Genomic DNA, 27,381 nt, shown 5'->3' with positions numbered 1-27,381 from the left:
TATATATATATATATATATATATATATATATATATATATCATACTTGCCAACCTTGAGACCTCCGATTTGGGAGGTGGGAGGTGGGGGTCGGGGGCGTGGTTGGGGGCGTGGCTAAGAGGGGAGGAGTATATTTACAGCTAGAATTCACCAAGTATTTCATATATGTATATATATATATATATATATATATATAAGAAATACTTGACTTTCAGTGAATTCTAGCTATATAAATATTTATTTTATTATATATATATATATATATATATATATATATATATATATATATATAAATAAAAGAAACACTTGAATTTCAGTGTTCATTTATTTACACATATACACACACATAACACTCATCTACTCATTGTTGAGTTAAGGGTTGAATTGTCCATCCTTGTTCTATTCTCTGTCACTATTTTTCTAACCATGCTGAACACCCTTTCGCAGGTACCCAGAAAGGTTTCGAGTACCACCAAAAAAACAGAATCTCTGAAGACAGTATAAAAATCTGTGTTAAAGGTGTACAAATACTGTTTGTATAATAAGCATGTTATTATTTACAAATATGGGTTAAGAGTTCAGTACTAAAAAAAAAGAAAAAAGAATGTGGCTTAAGTACAGTTTTTTAATTGAGCTGCTGCATTTTTTGGTTGGGTTGTTTATTTATTTTGAGTAACTTGAATGTGTGTGTGAATGGGTGAATGTGGAAATACTGTCAAAGCGCTTTGAGTACCTTGAAGGTAGAAAAGCGTTATACAAGTATAACCCATTTATCATTTATTTGTAACTTCTACATTTCTAAAAGGGGAGGAATGTAATAGAGTGATCTATGTTTGTCTGTTGCCATCTCCTGGTGAATGTTGGCTATAGCGTACTGGGGTTACTTTTTGGTTGACCAACGATTTACGTGGTGTTGCGCACCTGACGTCAAGTGTGTGAGTCTGTTCTGAAGTCTACAGTAAAGAGACGTACAGTACTTCATCACCTCGCCTGGTTATTGCCTCCAACTCAATATATTACAACAACATTGCTGTTTACGGCAGACGAACTGTTTTACGGTAGAATAAAACATGACTGCTGTTGTTGTGTGTTGTTACCGCGCTGGGAGGACGTTAATGAAACTGCCTAACAATAAACCCACATAAGAAACCAAGAACTCGCCCTCGATCATTCTACAGATTATAACGTGATTGGGCAGGCACGCTGTTTATATTGTGGGAAAGTGGACGTGAATACAGGCTGTTGACACGTCACTCAGGTCCGCATGGAGCTGGAGGGGGCGTGGCTTCCAGCTCCGCCTGAATTTTGGGAGAAAATTTGTCCCGGGAGGTTTTCGGGAGAGGCGCTGAATTTCGGGAGTCTCCCGGAAAATCCGGGAGGGTTGGCAAGTATGATATATATATATATATATATATATACACTGTATATATATATGTATATACTGTATATATATACAGTACATATATATATATGAAGTAAAAAAGTCTGAACAAAAAGGTGTTTCTTTTACCTTTAAAAATAAATATATTTAAAAAAATCTTAAGACACTTTTACAGTAATTGACTTATTTAATTCCACGGTATGTTAGTTGGTCTATGTTCCAGCCCTTCAAAGTTTGGTGCAATCACAACTTAATGATCAGTGCATTTTGTCTCACTTTGACATGTAATGTAATTTATGCTGGCGGTATTATGGCTGTTAAACATCCTGTCCTTTTCCATTCAATCCAGGCGCACTCCACCTTGATTTCCCCCAACGCCGCCGCCGCCGCTCGCACATCAAATTGCGCACATCACACGGGATGGACTTCACTGGCTTCTTGCTGGTGGAAGTCCTAATTAGCCACGGCTCGGTTCATCGGCGGTCTCAATGTGTCCGTCTGAAATCCTCAATGAAAGGATTTTCTGTGTGTGTGTGTGTGTGTGTGTGTGTGTGTGTGTGTGTGTGTGTGTGTGTGTGTGTGTGTGTGTGTGTGCGCGCGCCCTGGGGACGCTTAATTTGTTCCTTCTCAGCTGAGACCCTCTTTAACCCGAGCCGTGCACAGAACGACACACCCGGTCCCTGCAGCTCGCTTGCCTCATTTGCATTAATTATGGAAATGTCCCACCTGAGGATATTTTTAGTAGAGATGTCTGATGTTATCGGCCGATAAATGCTTTAAAATGTAATATCGGGAATTATCGGTATCGTTTTTTTATTATCGGTATCGTTTTTGTATTTATTTTTTATTAAATCAACATAAAAAACACAAGATACTCTTACAATTAGTGCACCAACCCCAAATACCCCCCCCCCCCCCCCCATTTACACTCATTCACACAAAAGGGTTGTTTCTAGGGATGTCCGATAATGGCTTTTTTTGCCGATATCCGATTTGTTTAACTCTTAATTACCGATACCGATATCAACTGATACCGATATATACAGTCGTGGAATTAACACATTATTATGCCTAATTTGGACAACCAGGTATGGTGAAGATAAGGTCCTTTAAAAAAATAATAATAAAATAAAATAAGATAAATAAATTAAAAACATTTTCTTGATTAAAAAAGAAAGTAAAACAATATAAAAGCAGTTACTGTATTTTTCGGACTATAAGTCGCAGTTTTTTTCATAGTGTGACTTATATATATATTTTTTCCCTTCTTTATTATGCATTTTCGGCAGGTGCGACTTATACTCCGAAAAATACGGTACATAGAAACTAGTAATTAATGAAAATGAGTAAAATGAAGTGTTAAAGGTTAGTACTATTAGTGGACCAGCAGCACGCACAATCATGTGTGCTTACGGACTGTATCCCTTGCAGACTGTATTGATATATATTGATATATAATGTAGGAACCAGAATATTAATAACAGAAAGAAACAACTAGAGATGTCCGATATCGTCCTCCCGATATTATAGGCCGATAAAAGCTTTAAAATGTAATATCGGAAATTATCGGTATCGTTTTTTTTAAATTATCGGTATCTTTTTTTATTTTTTATATTAAATCAACTTAAAAAACACAAGATACACTTACAATTAGTGCACCAACCCAAAAAAACTCCCTCCCCCATTCACACTCATTGACACAAAAGGGTTGTTTCTTTCTGTTATTAATATTCTGGTAGGTTCCTACATTATATATCAATATATATCAATACAGTCTGCAAGGGATACAGTCCGTAAGCACACATGATTGTGCGTGCTGCTGGTCCACTAATAGTACTAACCTTTAACACTTAATTTGACTCATTTTCATTAATTACTAGTTTCTATGTAACTGTTTTTATATTGTTTTACTTTCTTTTTTATTCAAGAAAATGTTTTTAATTTATTTATCTTATTTTTTTTTTTTTTTTTTTTTAAAAGGACCTTATCTTCACCATACCTGCTTGTCCAAATTAGGCATAATAATGTGTTGATTCCACGACTGTATATATCGGTATCAGTTGATATCGGTATCGGTAATTAAGAGTTCGACAATATCGGAATATCGGCAAAAAAGCCATCATTGGACATCCCTAGAAACAACCCTTTTGTGTGAATGAGTGTAAATGGGGGAGGGCGTTTTTTTGGGTTGGTGCACTAATTGTAAGTGTATCTTGTGTTTTTTATGTTGATTTAATAATAAATAAAAAAAAACCTGATACCAATAATAAAAAAAAAAACGATACCGATAATTCCCGATATTACATTTTAAACCATTTATCTGACATCTCTAGTTGTTCCTTTCTGTTATTAATATTCTGGTAGGTTCCTACATTATATATCAATATATATCAATACAGTCTGCAAGGGATACAGTCCGTAAGCACACATGATTGTGCGTGCTGCTGGTCCACTAATAGTACTAACCTTTAACAGTTCATTTTACTCATTTTCATTAATTACTAGTTTCTATGTAACTGTTTTTATATTGTTTTACTTTCTTTTGTATTCAAGAAAATGTTTTTAATTTATTTATCTTATTTTTTTTTTTTTAAAGGACCTTATCTTCACCATACCTGGTTGTCCAAATTAGGCATAATAATGTGTTAATTCCACGACTGTATATATCGGTATCAGTTGATATCGGTATCTGTAATTAAGAGTTGGACAATATCGGGATATCGGCAAAAAAGCCATCATTGGACATCCCTAGAAACAACCCTTTTGTGTGAATGAGTGTAAATGGGGGAGGGAGTTTTTTGGGGTTGGTGCACTAATTGAAAGTTTATCTTGTGTTTTTTATGTTGATTTAATAAAAAAAATAAAAATAAAAACCTGATACCAATAATTTAAAAAAAAATGATACCGATAATTCCCGATATTACATTTTAAAGCATTTATCGGACATCTCTAGTTGTTCCTTTCTGTTATTAATATTCTGGTAGGTTCCTACATTATATATCAATATATATCAATACAGTCTGCAAGGGATACAGTCCGTAAGCACACATGATTGTGCGTGCTGCTGGTCCACTAATAGTACTAACCTTTAACACTTAATTTGACTCATTTTCATTCATTACTAGTTTCTATCTAACTGTTTTTATATTGTTTTACTTTCTTTTTTATTCAAGAAAATGTTTTTAATTTATTTATCTTATTTTATTTAAAAAGGACCTTATCTTCACAATACCTGGTTGTCCAAATTAGGCATAATAATGTGTTAATTCCACGACTGTATATATCGGTATCAGTTGATATCGGTATCTGTAATTAAGAGTTGGACAATATCGGGATATCGGCAAAAAAGCCATCATTGGACATCCCTAGAAACAACCCTTTTGTGTGAATGAGTGTAAATGGGGGAGGGCGTTTTTTGGGGTTGGTGCACTAATTGAAAGTTTATCTTGTGTTTTTTATGTTGATTTAATAAAAAAAACAAAAAAAACTACTGATACCAATAATTTAAAAAAAATTATACCGATAATTCCCGATTTTACATTTTAAAGCATTTATCTGACATCTACTTGTTCCTTTCTGTTATTAATATTCTGGTTCCTACATTATATATCAATATATATCAATACAGTCTGCAAGGGATACAGTCCGTAAGCACACATGATTGTGCGTGCTGCTGGTCCACTAATAGTACTAACCTTTAACACTTAATTTGACTCATTTTCATTAATTATAAGTTTCTATGTCACTGTTTTTATATTGTTTTACTTTCTTTTTTATTCAACAAAATGTTTTTAATTTATTTATCTTATTTTTATTTTTATTTATTTATTTTTTTAAAAGGACCTTATCTTCACCATACCTTCACCAAATTAGGCATAATAATGTGTTAATTCCACGACTGTATATATCGGTATCGGTTGATATCGGTATCGGTAATTAAGAGTTGGACAATATCGGGATATCGGACATCCCTAGAAACAACCCTTTTGTGTGAATGAGTAATTATTTTATTAATTTTTTTAAAAAGGACCTTATCTTCACCATACCTGGTTGTCCAAATTAGGCATAATAATGAGTTAATTCCACGACTGTACATATCGGTATCGGTAATTAAGAGTTGGACAATATCGGATATCAGCAAAAAAGCCATTATCGGAAATCCCTAATTTTTAGGATTAAAAGGTTGAGAGTACAACTTGAACACAAACACAAAACGAACTAAATCCATCCTGTTGAATTAAAAGAACACTTTTAATCACTGATTTTGTTGCATTTCTCAGCCCGCCTTCATAGCTTGACACACAATAGATGTTGTCGCAATCATCAGCGGCGCAATTAAACTCATCATCCGGCGGCGTGCGCTCATTGTTCACAGATCAGAGGTCCGTCGCGGCCGCGCTCGTCCCAACGTTCGCCGCAATTATCCTCGCCTTTGCCCGCTATTTCCAATCAGCGCTGTGATTGATTCCAATCCGCAACTGGCAGGAGCGCAACTTAACCCCAAATTTTTTAATTTTTTTCCCCCCCTTTGTGTTTTTCAGGACCACCAAAAGCTGACGGAGAAGCTCTGCTCCAGAGAGCGCACGTAATGCCAATGCTGGACGGGGATGAAGAGCACGTCTCCGGGACGCAGGACGCACTCCTGGTGCGGAGCCTTGGGGAACTCCGGGAAGCGCTCCGTGTCCGGGTTCTCCACGTCCACCTGTGCCGTGATAGGGTCAGTGCTGCACTGCAAAGACTGCAATCTAAGTAAGATTAAATATCTCAAATAAGGGTGATATTTGCTTATTTTCTGTCTGATAGGATAATTCTTCTCACTAAGCAGATTTTATGTTAGAGTGTTTTACTTGTTTTAAGGGTTTTGGTCCTAAATGATCTCAGTAAGATATTACAGCTTGTTGCTGAGATTTCAGGACCTATATTGAGTAAAACATGCTTGAAACTAGAATATCAACTGTTGCAAAGCTGTGTCATCAACACTCACAAGTATAAAACTACTTTTTCAAAGTAATAATTTCTTACAAACCCCGTTTCCATATGAGTTGGGAAATTGTGTTAGATGTAAATATAAACAGAATACAATGATTTGCAAATCCTTTTCAACCCATATTCAGTTGAATATGCTACAAAGACAACATATTTGATGTTCAAACTCATACAATTTTTTTTGTTTTTTGCAAATAATCATTAACTTTACAATTTGATGCCAGCAACACGTGACAAAGAAGTTGGGAAAGGTGGCAATAAATACTGATAAAGTTGAGGAATGCTCATCAAACACTTATTTGGAACATCCCACAGGTGAACAGGCAAATTGGGAACAGGTGGGTGCCATGATTGGGTATAAAAGTAGATTCCATGAAATGCTCAGTCATTCACAAACAAGGATGGAGCGAGGGTCATCACTTTGTCAACAAATGCGTGAGCAAATTGTTGAACAGTTTAAGAAAAACCTTTCTCAACCAACTATTGCAAGGAATTTAGGGATTTCACCATCTACGGTCCGTAATATCATCAAAGGGTTCAGAGAATCTGGAGAAATCACTGCACGTAAGCAGCTAAGCCCGTGACCTTCGATCCCTCAGGCTGTACTGCATCAACAAGCGACATCAGTGTGTAAAGGATATCACCACATGGGCTCAGGAACACTTCAGTAACCCACTGTCAGTAACTACAGTTGGTCGCTACATCTGTAAGTGCAAGTTAAAACTCTCCTATGCAAGGCGAAAACCGTTTATCGACAACACCCAGAAACGCCGTCGGCTTCGCTGGGCTTGAGCTCATCTAAGATGGACTGATACAAAGTGGAAAAGTGTTCTGTGGTCTGACGAGTCCACATTTCAAATTGTTTTAGGAAACTGTGGATGTCGTGTCCTCCGGACCAAAAAGGAAAAGAACCATCTGGATTGTTATAGGCGCAAAGTTGAAAAGCCAGCATGTGTGATGGTATGGGGGTGTATTAGTGCCCAAGACATGGGTAACTTACACATCTGTGAAGGCACCATTAATGCTGAAAGGTACATACAGGTTTTGGAGCAACATATGTTGCCATCCAAGTAACGTTACCATGGACGCCCCTGCTTATTTCAGCAAGACAATGCCAAGCCACGTGTTACATCAACGTGGCTTCATAGTAAAAGAGTGTGGGTACTAGACTGGCCTGCCTGTAGTCCAGACCTGTCTCCCATTGAAAATGTGTGGCGCATTATGAAGCCTAAAATAGCACAACGGAGACCCCCGGACTGTTGAACAACTTAAGCTGTACATCAAGCAAGAATGGGAAAGAATTCCACCTGAGAAGCTTCAAAAATGTGTCTCCTCAGTTCCCAAACGTTTACTGAGTGTTGTTAAAAGGAAAGGCCATGTAACACAGTGGTGAACATGCCCTTTCCCAACTACTTTGGCACGTGTTGCAGCCATGAAATTCTAAGTTAATTATTATTTGCAAAAAAAATATTAAGTCTATCAGTTTGAACATCAAATATGTTGTCTTTGTAGTGCATTCAATTGAATATGGGTTGAAAAGGGATTTGCAAATCATTGTATTCTGTTTATATTTACATCTAACACAATTTCCCAACTCATATGGAAACGGGTTTGTAATTCAAGCATGAAAAAAAAAAAATCATGATGCCGAGCGCATATCATTATGTCAAGATAATGGCACTAGTATTTACTTCATTTAAGAATATTTTTCAACATATTGAGCAAAAAGGTCTCATTTTGTTTTTCTACCAAGAAAAGTGCACTTGTTATTAGTGAAAATATACTTATTTTAAGGTATTTTTGGGTTCATTGAGGTTAGCTAATTTTACTTGTTTTGGAAAGTCTTGACAAGCCGAATTTTCTTGTTCTATTGGCAGATAATTTTGCTTAGTTCAAATAAAATACCCCTCATTTTTGTATTTTTGTTTCTTGTTTTTGAACACTGACTTTTTGCAGCGTGAGAGCGCGTTAACAAGGCGTGCGTTAGCCGTACCTGGCTGGTGTTGTGAAGGAGCGGAGAGGGATGCGGGTACACCTTGTCCGAGTCCTCCGGGGAGTACAGGCGGATGTATTTGCGTCCGACCACCTGATGAAGACACCGGGGGAAAAAGTTATTCATTATAAAACATATTTATAACTACACTGCAAAAAGTCAGTGTTCAAAAACAAGAAAAAAAAATACAAAAATGAGGGGTATTTTACTTGAACTAAGCAAAATTATCTGCCAATAGAACAAGAAAATTTCAAGTCAGTAAAATGTTCAAAAATCACACCCGGGTTCGAGTGCCATAAGTCCTAAGGCTTGTGGCACTCCATGTGGGACTCGAACCTGGGTAGGTATTTTTAACATTTTTGGGACTTTTGCCGACTTTTCCAACTTTTATCCCCCCCTCCCCGTGGGACTCGGCTGGGTGCGTCTTGGACATTTTTTGCATCCCGGGACTTGTGCGGCCGGCGGCGGGACTTGTGGGACTGGAACCCGGGGAGGTATTTTGGACACAATTGGGACTTTTGACATTTTTGGCCACCTTTTCCCCTCTTCTTCCCCGCCTTCCTGTGCACCATTGCTGGGTGTGTTTTGGACATTTGGACAAAAATAGTTTCAAGCATGTTTTACTCAATATAGGTCATCAAATCTCAGCAACAAGCTGCAATATCTTACTGAGATCATTTAGGACCAAAACACTTACAACAAGTAAAACACTCGAACATCAAATCTTATGTATGGCCGCGCAAGTCCCGTGATGCCCAAAATGTCCATAACACACCCAGCCGAGTCCCACGGGGAGGGGGGATAAAAGTTGGAAAAGTCGGCAAAAGTCCCAAAAATTTTAAAAATACCTACCCAGGTTCGAGTCCCACAAGTCCCGTCGCCGGCCGGAATGCCCGAAATGTCCAAAACGCGCCCAGCAAAGTCCCACGGGAGAGAAAAGTGAGAAAAGTCAGTAAAATGTTCAAAAATCACACCCGGGTTCGAGTGCCACAAGTCCTAAGACTTGTGGCACTCCATGTGGGACTCGAACCTGGGTAGGTATTTTGAACATTTTTGGAATTTTTGCCCACTTTTCCAACTTTTATCCCCCCTCCCCGTGGGACTCGGCTAGGTGTGTTATGGACATTTTGGGCATCCCGGGACTTGCGCGGCGGTACTTGTGGGACTCGAACCTGGGTAGGTATTTTGAACATTTTTGGGGACTTTTGCCGACTTTTCTCACTTTTCTCCCCCACTACCCGTAGGACTTTGCTGGGTGCGTTTTGGACATTTTTTGCATCCCGGGACTTGTGCGGCCGGCGGCGGGACTTGTGGGACTGGAACCCGGGGAGGTATTTTGGACACAATTGGGACTTTTGACCATTTTGGCCGCCTTTTCCCCTCTTCTTCCCCGCCTTCCTGTGCACCATTGCTGGGTGTGTTTTGGACATTTAGACAAAAATAGTTTCAAGCATGTTTTACTCAATATAGGTCATCAAATCTCAGCAACAAGCTGTAATATCTTACTGAGATCATTTAGGACCAAAACACTTAAAACAAGTAAAACACTCAAACATCAAATCTTATTTATGGCCGTGCAAGTCCCGGAATGCCCAAAATGTCCATAACACACTCAGCCGAGTCCCACGGGGAGGGGGGATAAAAGTTGGAAAAGTCGGCAAAAGTCCCAAAAATTTTCAAAATACCTACCCAGGTTCGAGTCCCACAAGTCCCGCCGCTGGTTGGAATGCCCAAAATGTCCAAAACGCGCCCAGCAAAGTCCCACGGGAGAGAAAAGTGAGAAAAGTCAGTAAAATGTTCATAAATCACACCAGGGTTCGAGTGCCATAAGTCCTAAGACTTGTGGCACTCGAACCTGGGTAGGTATTTTTAACATTTTTGCCGACTTTTCCAACTTTTATCCCCACTCCCCGTGGGACTCGGCTGGGTGTGTTATGGACATTTTGGGCATCCCGGGACTTGTGGGACTCGAACCTGGGTAGGTATTTTGAAAATTTTTGGGGACTTTTGCCGACTTTTCTCACTTTTCTCCCCCACTACCCGTGGGACTTTGCTGGGTGCGTTTTGGACATTTTTTGCATCCCGGGACTTGTGCGGCCGGCGGTGGGACTCGTGGGACTGGAACCCGGGGAGGTAATTTGGACACAATTGGGACTTTTGACCCTTTTGGCCGCCTTTTCCCCTCTTATTCCCCGCCTTCCTGTGCACCGTTGCTAGGTATGTTTTGGACATTTGGAGAAAAATAGTTTCAAGCATGTTTTACTCAGTATAGGTCATCAAATCTCAGCAACAAGCTGTAATATCTTACTGAGATCATTTAGGACCAAAACACTTAAAACAAGTAAAACACTCGAACATCAAATCTTATGTATGGCCGCGCAAGTCCCGGGATGCCCAAAATGTCCATAACAGACTTAGCCGAGTCCCACGGGAAGGGGAAATAAAAGTTGGGAAAGTCGGCAAATGTCCCAAAAATGTTCAAAATACCTACCCAGGTTCGAGTCCCACAAGTCCCGCCGCTGGCCGGAATGCCCAAAATGTCCAAAACGCGCCCAGCAAAGTCCCACAGGAGAGAAAAGTGGGAAAAGTCAGTAAAATGTTCAAAAATCACACCCGGGTTCGAGTGCCATAAGTCCTAAGACTTGTGGCACTCCATGTGGGACTCGAACCTGGGTAGGTATTTTTAACATTTTTGGGACTTTAGCCCACTTTTCCAACTTTTATCTACCCTCCCCTTGGGACTCAGCTGGTTGTGTTATGGACATTTTGGGCATCCCGGGACTTGCACGGCTGGCGGCGGGACTTGTGGGACTCAAACCTGGGTAGTAGAGATGCGCGGATAGGCAATTATTTAATCCGCAACCGCATCAGAAAGTCGTCAACCATCCGCAATCTACCCGATCTAACATTTGATCAGAACCGCATCCGCCCGCACCCGCCCGTTGTTATATATCTAATATAGACGATGCAAGGCATTAGTGAGGTTATAAAGCTTTTGCCTGTTAAAGAAAGGAGACTGATCCAATGCAGCACAGACATTCGCATGCCACGCTGTCACGACCCAGACGCACAACAGTGCGCAATGATATGGGAGCCGCGCTGAGTGCACCTCCAAGCGCGTCTTGCTGCCGGCGACGGCCGGGTATGGGCCCGACGCTCCAGCGCCATCCATTTTCAGGGCTAGTTGATTCGGCAGGTGGGTTGTTACACACTCCTTAGCGGGTTCCAACTTCCATGGCCACCGTCCTAGCTGCTGTCTATATCAACAAGGGTGAGCCCCACCCCTTTCGTGAGCGCACTGCGCGCGGAGTGACCCCTGTTACGCGCCCCCGGCAACAGGGGTGGCGGGCAGGTAAGCTGCGCGGGCGGAGCGCGCGGAGTGACCCCTGTTACGAGCCCCCGGCCACGGGGGTGGCGGGTAGGTAAGCTGCTTACGTGTTGCGCGTGACGCCGGCCGCGGCGAAGGCGGACGAGGCGGGGTGTCGGTGCGGTGGGCGCGGTGGTGACCCTGGACGTGCGTCGGGCCCTTCTCGCGGATCGCCTCAGCTACGGCTCCCGGTGGGGCCCTCTCGGGGGAAGGGGCCTCGGTCCCGGACCCCGGCGAGGTGTCCCTTCTCCGCTCCGTAAAAGTGTCCATCTCTTCTTTTTTTGTTTCTTCTGTTGTGGCATATGCTGCAGGTGCCTGCTCGTTTTTCGTATGTGGGTAACAACATTTAACTATGTATATATATTTCCGAATTGGTTTAACTGCCACCTGCCTGAATCTATTTAAAATCTAATTTTTTTTTATTTCAACCACCCGACCCGACCCGACCCGCGGATAAAATCTAATTTTTTTTAATTTCATCCGCCCGATCCGCGGATAATCCGCGGTTGTGCCCGCAAACCGCGCATCTCTACTGGGTAGGTATTTTGAACATTTTTGGGGACTTTTGCCGACTTTTCTCCTCCACTACCCGTGGGACTTTGCTGGGTGCGTTTTGGACATTTTTTGCATCCCGGGACTTGTGCGGCCGGCGGCGGGACTCGTGGGACTGGAACCCGGGGAGGTATTTTGGACACAATTGGGACTTTTGACCATTTTGGCCGCCTTTTCCCCTCTTCTTCCCCGCCTTCCTGTGCACCATTGCTGGGTGTGTTTTGGACATTTGGACACAAATAGTTTCAAGCATGTTTTACTCAATATAGGTCATCAAATCTCAACAACAAGCTGTAATATCTTACTGAGATCATTTAGGACCAAAACACTTAAAACAAGTAAAACACTCTAAAATAAAATCTGCTTAGTGAGAAGAATTATCAGACAGAAAATAAGCAAATGCCACCCTTTTTTGAGATATTTAATGTTACTTACATTTCAGTCATTTAAAAAAAAATGCTCGCCAAGATCCAAGATGGCCGACATAGCTTTGTCAAGCCTTCAAAACTAGCAAATGTTTCAATGAAAGAAGTCAACGATCATTTCAGTGTTGGGTTAGTTTGTCTGTTTCCCTATCAACTATCAGCCCAGACTCCAGCGGGTTAAATGGGTTTTTAAAAAGCATACCAATCCCACCCACCTCATCCCCCGTCCCGTCATGTTGCCAAGGTTACCTGCGCCAGGAAGTTCTGCTGAGGGTCCTGGTGGAGCGGGGACACGGTGCCCGCAGGCCCAAACCACGCATTCACCGTCACGTCATCTTCGTCTCCATCACCCAGGCAGCAGTAATCAGGGAGACGGATATCGTCCTTCAATTCTGGTATCTATGGCAACAGCAGTTGTGTTTTTTTCCCTTCTGTGATATCTGACAATTTGACGATGAACTCGTTGTCAGACGTACATTTTGTTGGTTCGCTTTCAACAACCGGGACACTAATTGAAAAAGAACGATGCCAGCTTTAATTAAAGCCCGAAAAAAATGGATTTAGGATGATGAACACAAAGCATCGTTACTAATTAGTCAATTATTGCCTTTTTGGAAAAGGTCGACGCGGACAACACAAACTCCACAGTGAAAGTGGAGTGAGAATAATAAATATACCGTATTTTTCGGACCATAGGGCGGGTTTAGTCAGGTTTTTTTTTCATACAAAAGGCGCACCGGATTATAAGGCGCATTAAAGGGGTCATATTATTATTATTTTTTCTAAATGTTAAAGACTTCCTTGTGGTCTACATAACATGTAATGGTGGTTCTTTGGTCAAAATGTTGCATAGATGTTTTACAGATCATCTTCAAGACGCTTTCTGACAGTGGTTTTATGGGCGGTCTTATTTACGTGGCTCACCTTCGACAGCGTCTTCTCCCCGCCATCTTTGTTGTAGCGGTGTAGCGTGCAAGGACGGGAGTGGAAGAAGTGTCAAAAGATGGAGCTAACTGTTTCAAAGACATTCAGACTTTACTTCAATCAACAATCCTGTGAAAAACCGTCCGACCGGAACTCTCTAATAACTAAAGCTCCTTGGGTGAATAATGTATACTCACTACACCGGTATGTTTTAGCGCTTTCATGGCGAGTTTACTGACATACATAAGTAAGAACTTTACACTACTTTATATTAGAAATGGCAACAGCGGAGGATGAATGTCCCATAACAAGAAGATAGAGGAAAAAGAAGAAGCTTATCGACTACGGGGTCAACACGGACTACAAAGGCGGACGCGCGCAACTTTCAGGACTTATGCAGATCCCAAATACAGATCAGCAGGTACCAGAAGGTAAGAAAAGTTGCTTTTGCATAATATTGCGAAACAAAACGCCAGATAATATGTATTACCTTATAAACACACCATAATAATACTCCTATGTTGAAGCACAGTACAATCCATCAAGCGGTGTGGCTTCATAGCTTACCAATTCGTACTAAAACATTTTGATAGATTTTTGAGCGCCGTGTGTCATTTTCTATATTTTCAATGGAACATATGATGGTGGTTACTTGAGTCATATTGCAGTCTACACTTATCTCTTGTGTGTGACTGCCATTATATTGCAGTCTACATGTATCTCGTGTTGGTCGTGTATGATGTATTTTTGTTATTTTTGTTTTGTGATGTGTAATGTCTATTGTTTAAATGTACGGCAGTGAAAATGAATTTCCCCAACGCGGACCAATAAATCTAAATCTAAACTCTAAATGTATCTCTTATGTGTGGCTGCCATCAGGGATGTGATTTGACCACAATGAAAAAGACTGAAAAAATTTCCGGGGGTCTGGGGGACGAAGGCCCCCAGCCAGGTCCAGGGTGCCCTGGTGGGGGGACAAGGGGGACGACGCCCCCCGAAGCTCCTGGTTTTTCACCAATTTAACATGCTAAAATTAACAAAGACAGCACCATTTGAAGAAAATATTTTAGTGTTTAAAGACATGAAAACATCATTAATAGAACATACATAACCCAATTATCCTAATGAATCACTGTATATGGTTCAGTCCCAACAGTATTTAGTCACTAATATTTACATCTTGTGTTCATTTCACATCCACAGGTGTCACATTAATCAGTGTTATTATCTACAGGAAAATAGGATATAGGATATACATTTATGAAAATAATTAAACATGTTTAGTATTGTTTACTGGTACTCATATTTGAAAATAAGAAATAATAATAATGTGAGGACTGACATATTGCATGAAACAAGTGTGAAAATATTTACCTTCAAGATTGTTACACCACTGACAATATTGTTTCAAGAGACTACATAAGAACTTAATATTACAAAATAGCATTATATGCAAATTTATTTCAAATAAATTGTTACCTGGAATCAATAATGCGACTCTTTGAATTTCTGTCATTTCATAATATATTTTCACGTGGCTTTTTATTTTTAGAAAAACCCATTTATATTTCGCAAAGCAATAATTGGTTAATATTTAAAACAAACATGCGTATTTCGCAAGCAAATATTTTTTAGCTTACCTCATTATTAACAACCCTGTCTGCAACTGAAGTGGGTTGTTTGGGTGGATCTTTCCTCTCGATGTCTACGGCAGTTGTCGATGTAAACAAAGGATGAAGTCCGTAAGGTTTGCTCACTTTCGGTTGACATCCAAAAGTACCAGCTAGTGAAAAGTTTGTTTTCCTTGCTTCAAGTTGTTTCATATGTTTTTGGCGTTTCGCATGTACTTCCAAAGCCTTGAAACCTCGTGATCCATAGTCAATATTATCATGACACCACGTGCACAAAACCTTTCCGGGACGATCGATTTTCCGAATAAAATCACCGAACAAAGTCGTAACTTCCTTCTTCCCAACAGTATCAGTGATTTCCCTTTCCATCCAATCGAAACTTATTTTTGACATGTTTATCAATTTCTTTTACTCGTAAAGCGTCCTTTCTCTCGAGAACCGACATCGTTTACATATGGAAAATGGCGGTAATAACCATTATGAATGATGACGTTATTAACGTCATCATTCATAACAGATGTCCTGATTGGTCACAAGGAACATATCGACCAATCAACTACGGCGTAATATAAACTACATCTCGAATCTTAATTTAGGGTCAGAAAAAAAACCGGAAAAACGGGAGATAATTTTTTTTTTTCCCGAGATTAAAAAAGACGGAATTCCGAGTTTAGACGGAAAAATCACATGCCTGTGCCATCTACTGGTCACACTTATTACACCATGTACCAAATAAAAGAGCTTTGAGGTCGGTAAGCAAAACCAGAATTATTCCGTACATTAGGCACACCGGCTTATAAGGCGCACTGTCGAGTTTTGGGAAAGAAAAAAAAGGATTTTAAGTGCGCCTTATAGTCCGGAAAATACAGAATTGGTAATCCATCCATCCATCCATTTTCTACCGCTTGTCCCTTTTGGGGTGGCGGGGGGTGCTGGAGCCTATCTCAGCTGCATTCGGGCGGAAGGCGGGGTGCACCCCGGACAAGTCGCCACCTCATCTCAGGGCCAACACAGATAGACAGACAACATTCACACAACTGTCAAAATTGTATGAACATTTTTTTTAAAAGAGTTTTCATTACATATTTTTTTCCACATTTACTGACTGAGCTTACCTGCTCAAACAGCTGATGCTGAGCTAGATAGCCGCAGACGGTCGCCGCGTCCTCTTGCGAGGTGTCACTCTGCACGAAAAAAAAAAAAAAAAAACAATAAAAAAAAATGTCCATTTCGAAAACTCCATCCAACTTACCATTTTGGAAACATATCTATCGATGAATTCACTGAGCGTCATCAGCCTTTGGGACCACTCCTCGTCCGTGTACCTGGAGCCCAGTTCCACGGGGACAGTCCGACACCCCGCCACGGACCTCAAGTAGTCTACACTTTGGGCACAAGGATGTTACATTTGTTTATGTCGACATGGCAAAAATGTATTGAAACCAGTTTACACTCCACAGCAATGAAAGAGAAAAGTGGCCGGCAGCAGCTGACTGTCGGCTGTGGAAATTGTCTGTTAGACATCCTTCACATCTAGACTCCGCCAGCTTCTCTGTCCACTCAGTCGGATAAGTGCACTTAGCTGCTCGACAAATGCGAGTCAGCTTGATTACTCGAGTGTTTAACAGTGCTGGAGGGAGAATGACTGCTGGACATGGAGACAAAATGTCTGCACTTTTACTTCTTGTTATGAATATAACACTTCCTCTAATAGGCAGTTGTATTTACATTTTTCTGTGGTTACGTGCAAATTCTCATTCACTGGTTTCGATACGCCACCATGTAAGACCTTCAGGTTTAATTTCCTGTGTGCAGTAAAAATAGGTGTACCAACAAATAAAATACATGTAAATAATTTTAGTGAAATAAAATACATAGATGACAATAATAACTCAGGGTAATAGTAATAGATTTTATTTGTAAAAAAGCACTTTACATTGAGTAAACAACCTCAAAGCGCTACAGTGTATTAAAATAATAAAAATTAAAAGATAATAAAAAATCAATAAAAATAAAAACTAAAACAGCCAAATAGCTAGAACTAGTATGCATGTATCTAAAAAAAAAAGGCGTTTTTAAAAAGAAGGGTTTTTAAGCCTTTTTTAAAAGCATCCACAGTCTGTGGTGCCCTCAGGTGGTCAGGGAGAGCGTTCCACAGACTGGGAGCGACGGAGCAGAAAGCCCGGTCTCCCGTTATTCGTAGCTTTGTCCTTGGAGATTGAAGGAGGTTAGCCTGTCCGGAGCGGAGGTGTGGAGTGGAGGTGAGTAGTTCTTTGAGGTAGAGGGGGGCATTTTCCATATTCCATATTCTTCTCAGGATTTTTCAATTAAATGCTACCTTGAAGTGACACTATTATTATTCTCACATTATTGTCATTAATTTTAAAAATAATAATGAAATAAAATTATATTATAAAAAATACCCAAAATACCAACAAATAAAACTGTTATTTTGTATTTTTTTTAAATACTTAAAATACCACTACTAATACTAATTTACATCATACAGTATGTTATAAGAATACTATAGATACACATTATATGTAAGGTTGGAAGCTGCAGGTTTAATTAGAATTTTCTCCTGATTACACATTTTATAGCAATTTAAATTCAACATAAATCCTATTTCTGTCAAATCTAATCGGATCAGGTTCTACTTTAATAACTATAAAAGTACGCTGCATTTATTAAACCGTGTTACAAAAAAGGTCAGTTAGAATAATACATAATTTAGGATATAGAAAACACTCACCCTTTTATTTATTGAATCAAAAATATTGAAATTCAATGATTTGGTGCATTTGCAAACAGCCAAAATTATTGTACGAAGCAAACTATAACCTGCTACCCAATAATCTTCAACACTTCTTCTCAACAAAAGAGGAGCAACTTTAGAGAAAAATCTACAAACCCCGTTTCCATATGAGTTGGGAAATGGTGTTAGATGTAAATATAAACGGAATACAATGATTTGCAAATCATTTTCAACCCATATTCAGTTGAATATGCTACAAAGACAACATATTTGATGTTCAAACTGACAAAAATCATTAACTTTAGAATTTGACGCCAGCAACAGGTGACAAAGAAGTTGGGAAAGGTGACAATAAATACTGATAAAGTTGAAGAATGCTCATCAAACACTTATTTGGAACATCCCACAGGTGAACAGGCAAATTGGGAACAGGTGGGTGCCATGATTGGGTATAAAAGTAGATTCCATGAAATGCTCAGTCATTCACAAACAAGGATGGGGCGAGGGTCACCACTTTGTCAACAAATGTGTGAGCAAATTGTTGAACAGTTTAAGAAAAACCTTTCTCAACCAGCTATTGCAAGGAATTTAGGGATTTCACCATCTACGGTCCGTAATATCATCAAAGGGTTCAGAGAATCTGGAGAAATCACTGCACGTAAGCAGCTAAGCCCGTGACCTTCGATCCCTCAGGCTGTACTGCATCAACAAGCGACATCAGTGTGTAAAGGATATCACCACATGGGTTCAGGAACACTTCAGAAACCCACTGTCAGTAACTACAGTTGGTCGCTACATCTGTAAGTGCAAGTTAAAACTCGCCTATGCAAGGCGAAAACCGTTTATCAACAACACCCAGAAACGGCGTCGGCTTCGCTGGGCCTGAGCTCATCTAAGATGGACTGATACAAAGTGGAAAAGTGTTCTGTGGTCTGACGAGTCCACATTTCAAATTGTTTTTGGAAACTGTGGAAGTCGTGTCCTCCGGACCAAAGAGGAAAAGAACCATCCGGATTGTTATAGGCGCAAAGTTGAAAAGCCAGCATCTGTGATGGTATGGGGGTGTATTTGTGCCCAAGACATGGGTAACTTACACATCTGTGAAGGCACCATTAATGCTGAAAGGTACATACAGGTTTTGGAGCAACATATGTTGCCATCCAAGCAACGTTACCATGGACGCCCCTGCTTATTTCAGCAAGACAATGCCAAGCCACGTGTTACATCAACGTGGCTTCATAGTAAAAGAGTGCGGGTACTAGACTGGCCTGCCTGTAGTCCAGACCTGTCTCCCATTGAAAATGTGTGGCGCATTATGAAGCCGAAAATACCACAACGGAGACCCACGGACTGTTGAACAACTTAAGCTGTACATCAAGCAAGAATGGGAAAGAATTCCACCTGAGAAGCTTCAAAAATGTGTCTCCTCAGTTCCTAAACGTTTACTGAGTGTTGTTAAAAGGAAAAGCCATGTAACACAGTGGTGAACATGCCCTTTCCCAACTACTTTGGCACGTGTTGCAGCCATGAAATTCTAAGTTTATTATTTGCAAAAAAAAAAAAAAAGTTTATGCGTTTGAACATCAAATATTTTGTCTTGGTAGTGCATTCAATTGAATATAGGTTGAAAAGGATTTGCAAATCATTGTATTCCGTTTATATTTACATCTAACACAATTTCCTAACTCATATGGAAACGGGGTTTGTAATATAAAACATTTTTTTGCACGTACAACATTTGATACTTTTAGCATATCAGTATGTGGAATTAAATTATGTAATGGGCTAAGCAAAAAAAAGTCAAAAAGTACTAATACGATCAAGTTCAAGAAACTGTTCAAACTCAAAGTGTTTACAAAAAGAAGAATCCCGATAAACACTTTGAACCTTATTGAAAATGAGACTCTAAGCCTTCTCTTTATGTGAATCTAAACTTATTTAACTATTTATTCATGAGATCTGTTGTATTTAGAGATGTCCGATATTATCGGCCAATAAATGCTTTAAAATGTAATATCGGAAATTATCGGTATCGGTTTCAAAAAGTAAAATTTATGACTTTTTAAAACGCCGCCGTGTACACGGACGTAGGGAGAAGTACAGAGCACCAATAAACCTTAAAGGCACTGCCTTTGCGTGCCGGCCCAGTCACATAATATCTACGGCTTTTCACACACACAAGTGAATGCAACACATACTTGGTCAACAGCCATACAGGTCACACTGAGGGTGGCCGTATAAACAACTTTAACACTGTTACAAATATGCGCCACTCTGTGAACCCACACCAAACAAGAATGACAAACACATTTCGGGAGAACATCCGCACCGTAACACAACATAAACACAACAGAACAAATACCCAGAACCCCTTGCAGCACTAACTATTCCGGGATGCTACAATATACACCCCCCCCCAACCCCGCCCACCTCAACCTATCATGCTCTCTCAGGGAGAGCATGTCCCAAATTCCAAGCTGCTGTTTTGAGGCATGTTAAAAAAATAATGCACTTTCTGACTTCAATAATATGGCAGTGGCCATGTTAGCATTTTTTCCCATAACTTGAGTTGATTTATTTTGGAAAACCTTGTTACATTGTTTAATGCATCCAGCGGGGCATCACAACAAAATTAGGCATAATAATGTGTTAATTCCACGACTTTATATATCGGTATCGGTTGATATCGGAATCGTTATTAAGAGTTGGACAATATCGGATATTGGCAAAAAAGCCATTATCGGACATCTCTAGTTGTATTTATTATTCACCAATTGAACTTGTGTTGCAAATTCAAAACAGGAAGTAAACACGTGTTCGGAATTGCTATGACGTGAATTAAATAAACTGCTTCTTCCTACTCCTTTTTGGACAGGTTGCAATGAGGAAACTGGAACATGTGAAGTATCATATTGTAACTGTATGCATGTTCAAAATAAACCTAAACAACAACTTTATGGTGATTATGTAGAATCAAATGATATTTGGTTTCATAAATTGCACCTTCACTCTGAGTACCGTATTTTTCGGACTATAAGTTGCAGTTTTTTTCATAGTTTATGAAAGTTGCATACTGTTTTTTTCCTTCTTTATTATGCATTTTCGTCAGGTGCGACTTATACTCCGGTGCGACTTATACTCCGAAAAATACGGTATATTAACTCATTGTTTTACTTATTTTTACCTCAATTACAATTGCAACACACAAAATGCAATTTCTAGTATATGTTTGCCAATAAAAAGCAGCGTTCACTGTAAAAATATATGAATAATATAAACCCAAACCTCCAGGGGTGCTCATTGAGAGCCGGCCAGTGTTCAATGGTCCCCTCTAAGACCACCGCTTTTAGTGGAAGCAGGTAATTGTCCTTGAAGCTCTCCAGAGACGGACATTTCACTCTGGGTATTGCCAAATCTTTCCGGATCAGCGGAACATTTGGACATGCCAACTTAATTCTCTGTTAAAACAAAATGATATTAGAGGTGTTGTTTTGCCATTGTGCACACCACAACACTAACCTTGACCTCAGGATGTTCTCTTTCACTCTCATTTTTGGTGTCTTTGCTGACTTCCTTTTGCAGTACCTGGACCAGAGCCTGCAGTCTATCATCCATGATCGCCGCACCCATCAGCAGACCCATGTCACAGGTGCGAACGGCCTGCAGGAGGTCCTCCTCCGCAGGCTCCTCTCCACACAAGGCACACACCTTAAAGAGGCAACCGTAGGAGTAGACCCGTCTCCACTCCTTGTCCACGTCCCGCCACGTCCCCGTGTTTAGCTTCTCCCAGGAGACGTCCAGGATGATCTGAGCGTGGAGAAGGCGAGTGGCGGACCCTGTGTCTGCGTAGAGTTGCCGCCTGCACCGCCTCAGCACGTCCAGGACGCTCGCCTCCACCTTGTCGTCAAAGTGTAACGAGAAGTGGTCCTCGTCGGCTGGAAGAAGGGTGGAGATCTTGCACCAGGTGGCGGCCATGAGGTGAGCAATGACACACCTGATGGCACAATGAAAGGTGCATTGACGTTAGATTCAAGCATGTGTAATAGCATACCTGCCAACTTTTGAAATCAGAAAAACCTAGTAGCCAGGGTCCAGGGGCCGCAGGCCCCGGTAGGTCCAGGACAAAGTCCTGGTGGGGGGTTCAGGCCCGACGCAAAATGATTATTAGCATTCAGACAGGTTAAAATGTTGCTAAAACCATCACTTTTCTATCAGTCACAGTGACTTTTCAAAACAAAAATATTACAGCAAAAATCATATGGGTTGATTGACATGTTTATTCTGTAAGCTAACTTCAATAGTTTGAAATTATTTTGACAGTTAATGCCAGTTATCCTGTCAACCTTTCACAAGACTTCAATTTGTTAATTGAAAGTATAAACAGTATAAACACTTTTTACAGTAAACAAATGGTAAAACAGTACTAAACAATTCCATTAAGAAAAAAATTGGTGTCATTAACTTTCTGTCCAAGCTTGTATAATCTACCGTACTGCCTTGTTCAATTGTAAAAAATATTCTGTGCCTAAAATTCACATTTCTATCACAATTATCATACTGTAAACATGGTAAGCTAACTTCATTAAAATTAATAGTCCTGTCAATAGCATGGAATTACAATTCAAATGTAGTTTTTTTGTAAGCCTTTCAAAAGAATTCAAAATATGAAAAATTAATGAAAATTAATTTAAGCCATCAGACACTTGAAAAGTGGCACATCACATCTCTAATGTAATCATTTGAACTTTTCAACAGAAATAGCACTGCAAAAATATTAAGGACATACTTCTGTATTTTGGTAGTTATGCTGTCAACATTTAACAAGATTTCTTCAACTTGGACTTCCGAAATAACTGTCCCATGTGATCAGCCAGTGCGATTGGAAGTCCATGCTCAATTATTGCCTCCGTAAATAAAACTTCGGCATTTATCACATCCAAAGAATCTGTTTGGGCGACGAAAAACTTTGAAAGTTTTCCACTTGTATCGCTAGCAACGGCATTAGACTTGTGTTTTTTTTGTCCCAACGTGGTTTTTTACATCGCTAATTCCTCCGTGTCCGATCGAAAAATCTTGTCTGCACAAGGTGCAATTCGCGTAGTTTTCACCCTTTTTGGAACGGATAATTATTCCCGGATAGGCTTTTGAATATTCTTCACGGATTGACTGCAGTTTTCTTTTCGGTTTAAGACTCGTTTGCGATTTTTCTCCGGCTGATTCCATGATTGTTCGCTCGTTTGGAAACAATGGCAACTGGTGCCTCGTGCTTGGCAGCGGTGCTATAAATAGCCTCGCGCATGGCATTCGGAATGGCTCGATAGGAAGTTACGGGAAGCAGTGTCGATTGTCATTGTTGTTACGCGATTTCGTGAATAAAACTTAAAACATTTTTTTTTTTAATTAATGAAAAAACATATTTTTTATCACTGCAACCGTAACCCGGAATAGGTTGATGAAAACCGTACTAATTACGGGAAAACCGGAGTAGTTGGCAGGTATGTAATAGGGCTGGGCGATATATCGATATACTCGATATATCGCGGGTTTGTCTCTGTGCGATATAGAAAATGACTATATTGTGATATTCGAGTATACGTTCTCACAGTTGCTTTTAGCTGCGGGCATTACACTACATGCGTTTCTCGCTCTTTCTCGTCTCTCCTTCTCACAGAGACATAAAAACAAGCGCACCTTCTCACATACGTCACATGTGCAACGTCATACGCCCTCCCCCGAGCAGAGAGGGAGCGACATGAGTAACATTAGCTGTGATGCTAAAGGTGCATTGCGAGTGGTAATACGAGAGAGAGAAAGTGCGAATCTGGTAACAAATTGAGGAATAAATAATTCCCAAGAAAAACAGCACGGGGGGCATCGTCTGGCAGGTGGTTTGGCTTCAAGCGGGAATACGTTGAACAATTACGCGGCAAAAGCGTTGCTACAAAAAGTAGCATTACTGTTAATTTGTAGCGTCATTTGAAAAGTCACCCGCTAGAGAATGAGGAGTGCTTGAAACTGCATGTCAACATCTCTGTTCGGTGCCACACCCACAAAATACCGAAGCAACCATTTCCACATCAACACCGTATGAAAAAAAAATCAACAACAGAAGGAGATAACGTCCGCAAGAACCTACCACATAGCGAAGGACATATACTGTTTTATTTCCTATTATGCTGCTCATTTTTATTTCACAGTTTTTGAAATATCTTGTGTGACATCATGCACAAAAGTGCACTTTATTTGTTTTTAACTATTGTAGTGGCGTTCTGTACAAAAAGTGCACTTTAATTCAGTGTTGTTTTGATATGTCATCTTAGCTCGACGCCTCAATCATTGGTATATTTTCATCTACAAAACCATTCCGGGTATCACTCCATCTTATCTGTCTTGTCTTTTAACAAAGAAACAAGGAAGTCGCAATCTTCGTTCAATGAATGTTCTGCAATTTGTCGTCCCCAAAGTAAGAACTGAACTGGGTAAGAAAGCATTTAGGTTTTCAGCACCGAAGGCTTGGAATAACCTACAATTGAATATTCAACTTCAAACCCATGTTACATTGAATGAGTTTAAAGCTTATGTGAATGGACTGCAGTCTACCTTGTCTGTATGCACATGTCATGTGAGCAAGTTTTAATGTTGTAAATTTGATGTTTTATGTGTTGTTTACTGTTTTTAATGTAACCTTGCTGCTGCCCTCTTGGCCAGGTCTCCCTTGGAAAAGAGATCTTTGATCTCAATGGGATTTTTACCTAGTTAAATAAAGGCTACATTAAAAAATAAAAAATAGTGACATAATGCACAAAAGTGCACTAATAGCTTGTTTTAAAATGTCTCTGACAATCTTTCACTTTCTGTTCTGGAAATGACATGAATGTTTGTGCCACTGTTTAATAAATACACTTTTGCTAAATTGACTTAGTTGGGATTTCCCTCTCTGCATGAAAGTTTAAAAGTAGCATATATTCATGCAGTATGAAGAAGAATGTTTTAATGTAGACACATAGAATCATCATACTGCTGTGATTATATGCATCGAGTGTTCATTCAAGGCTAAGGCAAAATATCGAGATATATATCGTGTATCATGACATGGCCCAAACATTTCGAGATATTAATAAAAGGCCATATCGCCCAGCCCTAATGTGTAACCTAATTTACATTAAACAAGGTACATTTAATTATATAGGATTTGCAAATGTTATATATTTAGATAGTAAAAAAGCTGCATTTAAAAAAAATGTATACCCCACTTCAACCAGAAATTACATATATAGTACCAGTACATCCTTTTTGATTGATTGATACTTTTATTAGTAGATTGCAAAGGAAGAGTACACATCATATGAAACAGTATAGTTTACACAGTACAGTACATATTCCGTACAATTGACCACTAAATGGTAACACCCCAATAAGTTTTTCAACTTGTTTTTTTTTTTTTTTGATTGATTGAGACTTTTATTAGTAGATTGCACAGTACAGTACATATTCCGTACAATTGACCACTAAATGGTAACACCCCAATAAGTTTTTCAACTTGTTAAGTCGGGGTCCACGTTAATCAATTCATGGTAGTCCTACTACCCTGTTTTAACTTTATTAGTCCACAAAGTAGTAAACACGATACACAAAATGTTATTGTTTACCTTGTAAAAGCGCAGCTGTGTTCCTTAAATGCGTCTCTTCGCCATGAAGCACACTGTCAGACCGGCTTGAACGACAGCAGTTACGACAAACAATAAATGTACATAAAATATAAAATGGTCGGTTTGAATATGTTTGTAATTAACGGCGGGGCTACAACAGGATAATAATTATTTAAGAAAAAGCCAAAATACAAACATTCGGAGCTCGAGCAGCGTCAAGACGGGGCTGAGTGTATCGACAAAAATAACCCGGAAGGAAACTATGGTTCCTCGTTAATGAGTTCCGCCGTGGGTTACACATTGACGTCACTGGGGGGAAAAAAGTAGCTATTGTTACGGTAATCTGAATGACGAGTTAATGCCATTTTTTAATAAAATATAATAACTTCATTAATTTGTTTTTAACAAAATTAGGGTTGTGGATTCAATTTTGTAAAAAAAAAAAGTAGTTATTTTATTTAAATAAAAATTAAATCCACAACCCCCCAGGGCAGCACGGTGGAACAGGGGTTAGTGCATGTGCCTCACAATACGAAGGTCTCGGGATCTTTCTGTGTGGAGTTTGCATGTTCTCCCACCTCCAAAGACACGCACCTGGGCATAGGAAGATTGGCAACACTAAATTGGCCCTAGTGTTAAAAGTTAAAGTGTCACACACACACACTAGGTGTGGTGAAAATGTCCTCTGCATTTGACCCATCCCCTTGTTCACCCCCTGGGAGGTGAGGGGAGCAGTGGGCGATAATTTTTGGTGATTTAACCCCCAATTCCAACCCTTGCAGGGAGGTAACCGGTCCCATTGTTATAGTCTTTGGTACGACTCAGCCGGGGTTTGAACTCACAACCTACCGATCTCAGGGCGGACACTCCAACCACTAGGCCACTGAGTAGTGTGTGAGTTTGAATGTTGTCTGTCTGTGTTGGCCCTGCGATGAGGCGACTGTTGGGCGGTATAACTCGGTTGGTAGAGAACCTGGAACTTGAGGGTTCCAGGTTCGATCCCCGCTCCCGCCATCCTAGTCACTGCCGTTGTGTCCTTGGGCAAGACACTTTACCCACCTGCTCCCTGTGCCACCCACACTGGTTTAAATGTAACTTAAATATTGGGTTTCACTATGTAAAGCGCTTTGAGTCACTGGAGAAAAAACGCTATATAAATATAATTCACTTGTCCAGGGTGTAGAGATAGGGTCCAGCACCTCCCGCCACCCCGAAAGGGACAAGCGGTAGAAAAATGGATGGATGGATGGAAATCCACAACCCTGTCGTGTAAAACGACTTTTAGTTTAATGCCTGAACTTGTTGAATTTAGAGAGACAGTGGATAGTTACTACTAGAGATGTCCGATAATATCAGACTGCCGATAAATGCTTTCAAATGTAATATTGGAAATTATCGGTATCGGTTTCAAAAAGTAAAATGTATGACTTTTTTTAAACGTCGCTGTACGGAGTGGTACACGGACGTAGGGAGAAGTACAGAGCGCCAAAAAACTTTAAAGGCACTGCCTTTGCGTGCCGGCCCAGTCACATAATATCTAAGTGAATGCAATGCATACTTGGTCAACAGCCATACAGGTCACACTGAGGGTGGCCGTTTAAACAACTTTAACACTGTTACAAATATGCGCCACATTGTGAACCCACACCAAACAAGAATGACAAACACGTTTCGGGAGAACATCCGCACCGTAACACAACATAAACACAACAGAACAAAT

At 40.0% G+C, this 27,381-nt stretch overlaps 1 protein-coding gene across 2 annotated transcripts; it reads right to left on the bottom strand.

The window, feature by feature from the left end:
* Positions 1–5,611: 5,611 nt before the first annotated feature.
* On the bottom strand, positions 5,612–25,938 carry kdm8 (lysine (K)-specific demethylase 8). Of its 2 annotated transcripts, none has more exons than XM_061982000.2 (8): positions 25,662–25,938; positions 21,532–22,006; positions 21,298–21,470; positions 16,510–16,642; positions 16,373–16,441; positions 12,952–13,101; positions 8,359–8,451; positions 5,612–6,081 (listed from the first exon to the last, which is right to left on the bottom strand). In XM_061982000.2, exons 2-8 carry the CDS (start codon positions 21,985–21,987, stop codon positions 5,917–5,919), a joined length of 1,239 nt encoding a protein of 412 aa, XP_061837984.2. In that variant the 5' UTR covers positions 21,988–22,006; positions 25,662–25,938; the 3' UTR covers positions 5,612–5,916. The 2 variants fall into 2 exon arrangements, with proteins under 2 accessions (XP_061837984.2, XP_061837985.2); XM_061982001.2 differs by lacking the exon at positions 5,612–6,081 and adding an exon at positions 6,083–6,124 and having other exon boundaries at positions 25,662–25,937.
* Positions 25,939–27,381: the final 1,443 nt, after the last annotated feature.

This window comes from Nerophis lumbriciformis, linkage group LG24, assembly GCF_033978685.3.
Source record: "Nerophis lumbriciformis linkage group LG24, RoL_Nlum_v2.1, whole genome shotgun sequence".
NCBI classification, from domain to species: Eukaryota; Metazoa; Chordata; class Actinopteri; order Syngnathiformes; family Syngnathidae; genus Nerophis; species Nerophis lumbriciformis.
This window is presented reverse-complemented; position numbering and strand designations above follow the sequence as displayed.

Coding starts and splice junctions, on each gene's coding strand:
- kdm8 (XM_061982000.2), bottom strand. CDS start 21,987: ATGGCCGCCACCTGGTGCAAGATCTCCACCCTTCTTCCAGCCGACGAG. Junction 16,643..21,297: donor CTCAATGAGCACCCCTGGAG/GTTTGGGTTTAT, acceptor TTGTGCCCAAAG/TGTAGACTACTTGAGGTCCG. Junction 16,442..16,509: donor ATAGATATGTTTCCAAAATG/GTAAGTTGGATG, acceptor TTTTTCGTGCAG/AGTGACACCTCGCAAGAGGA.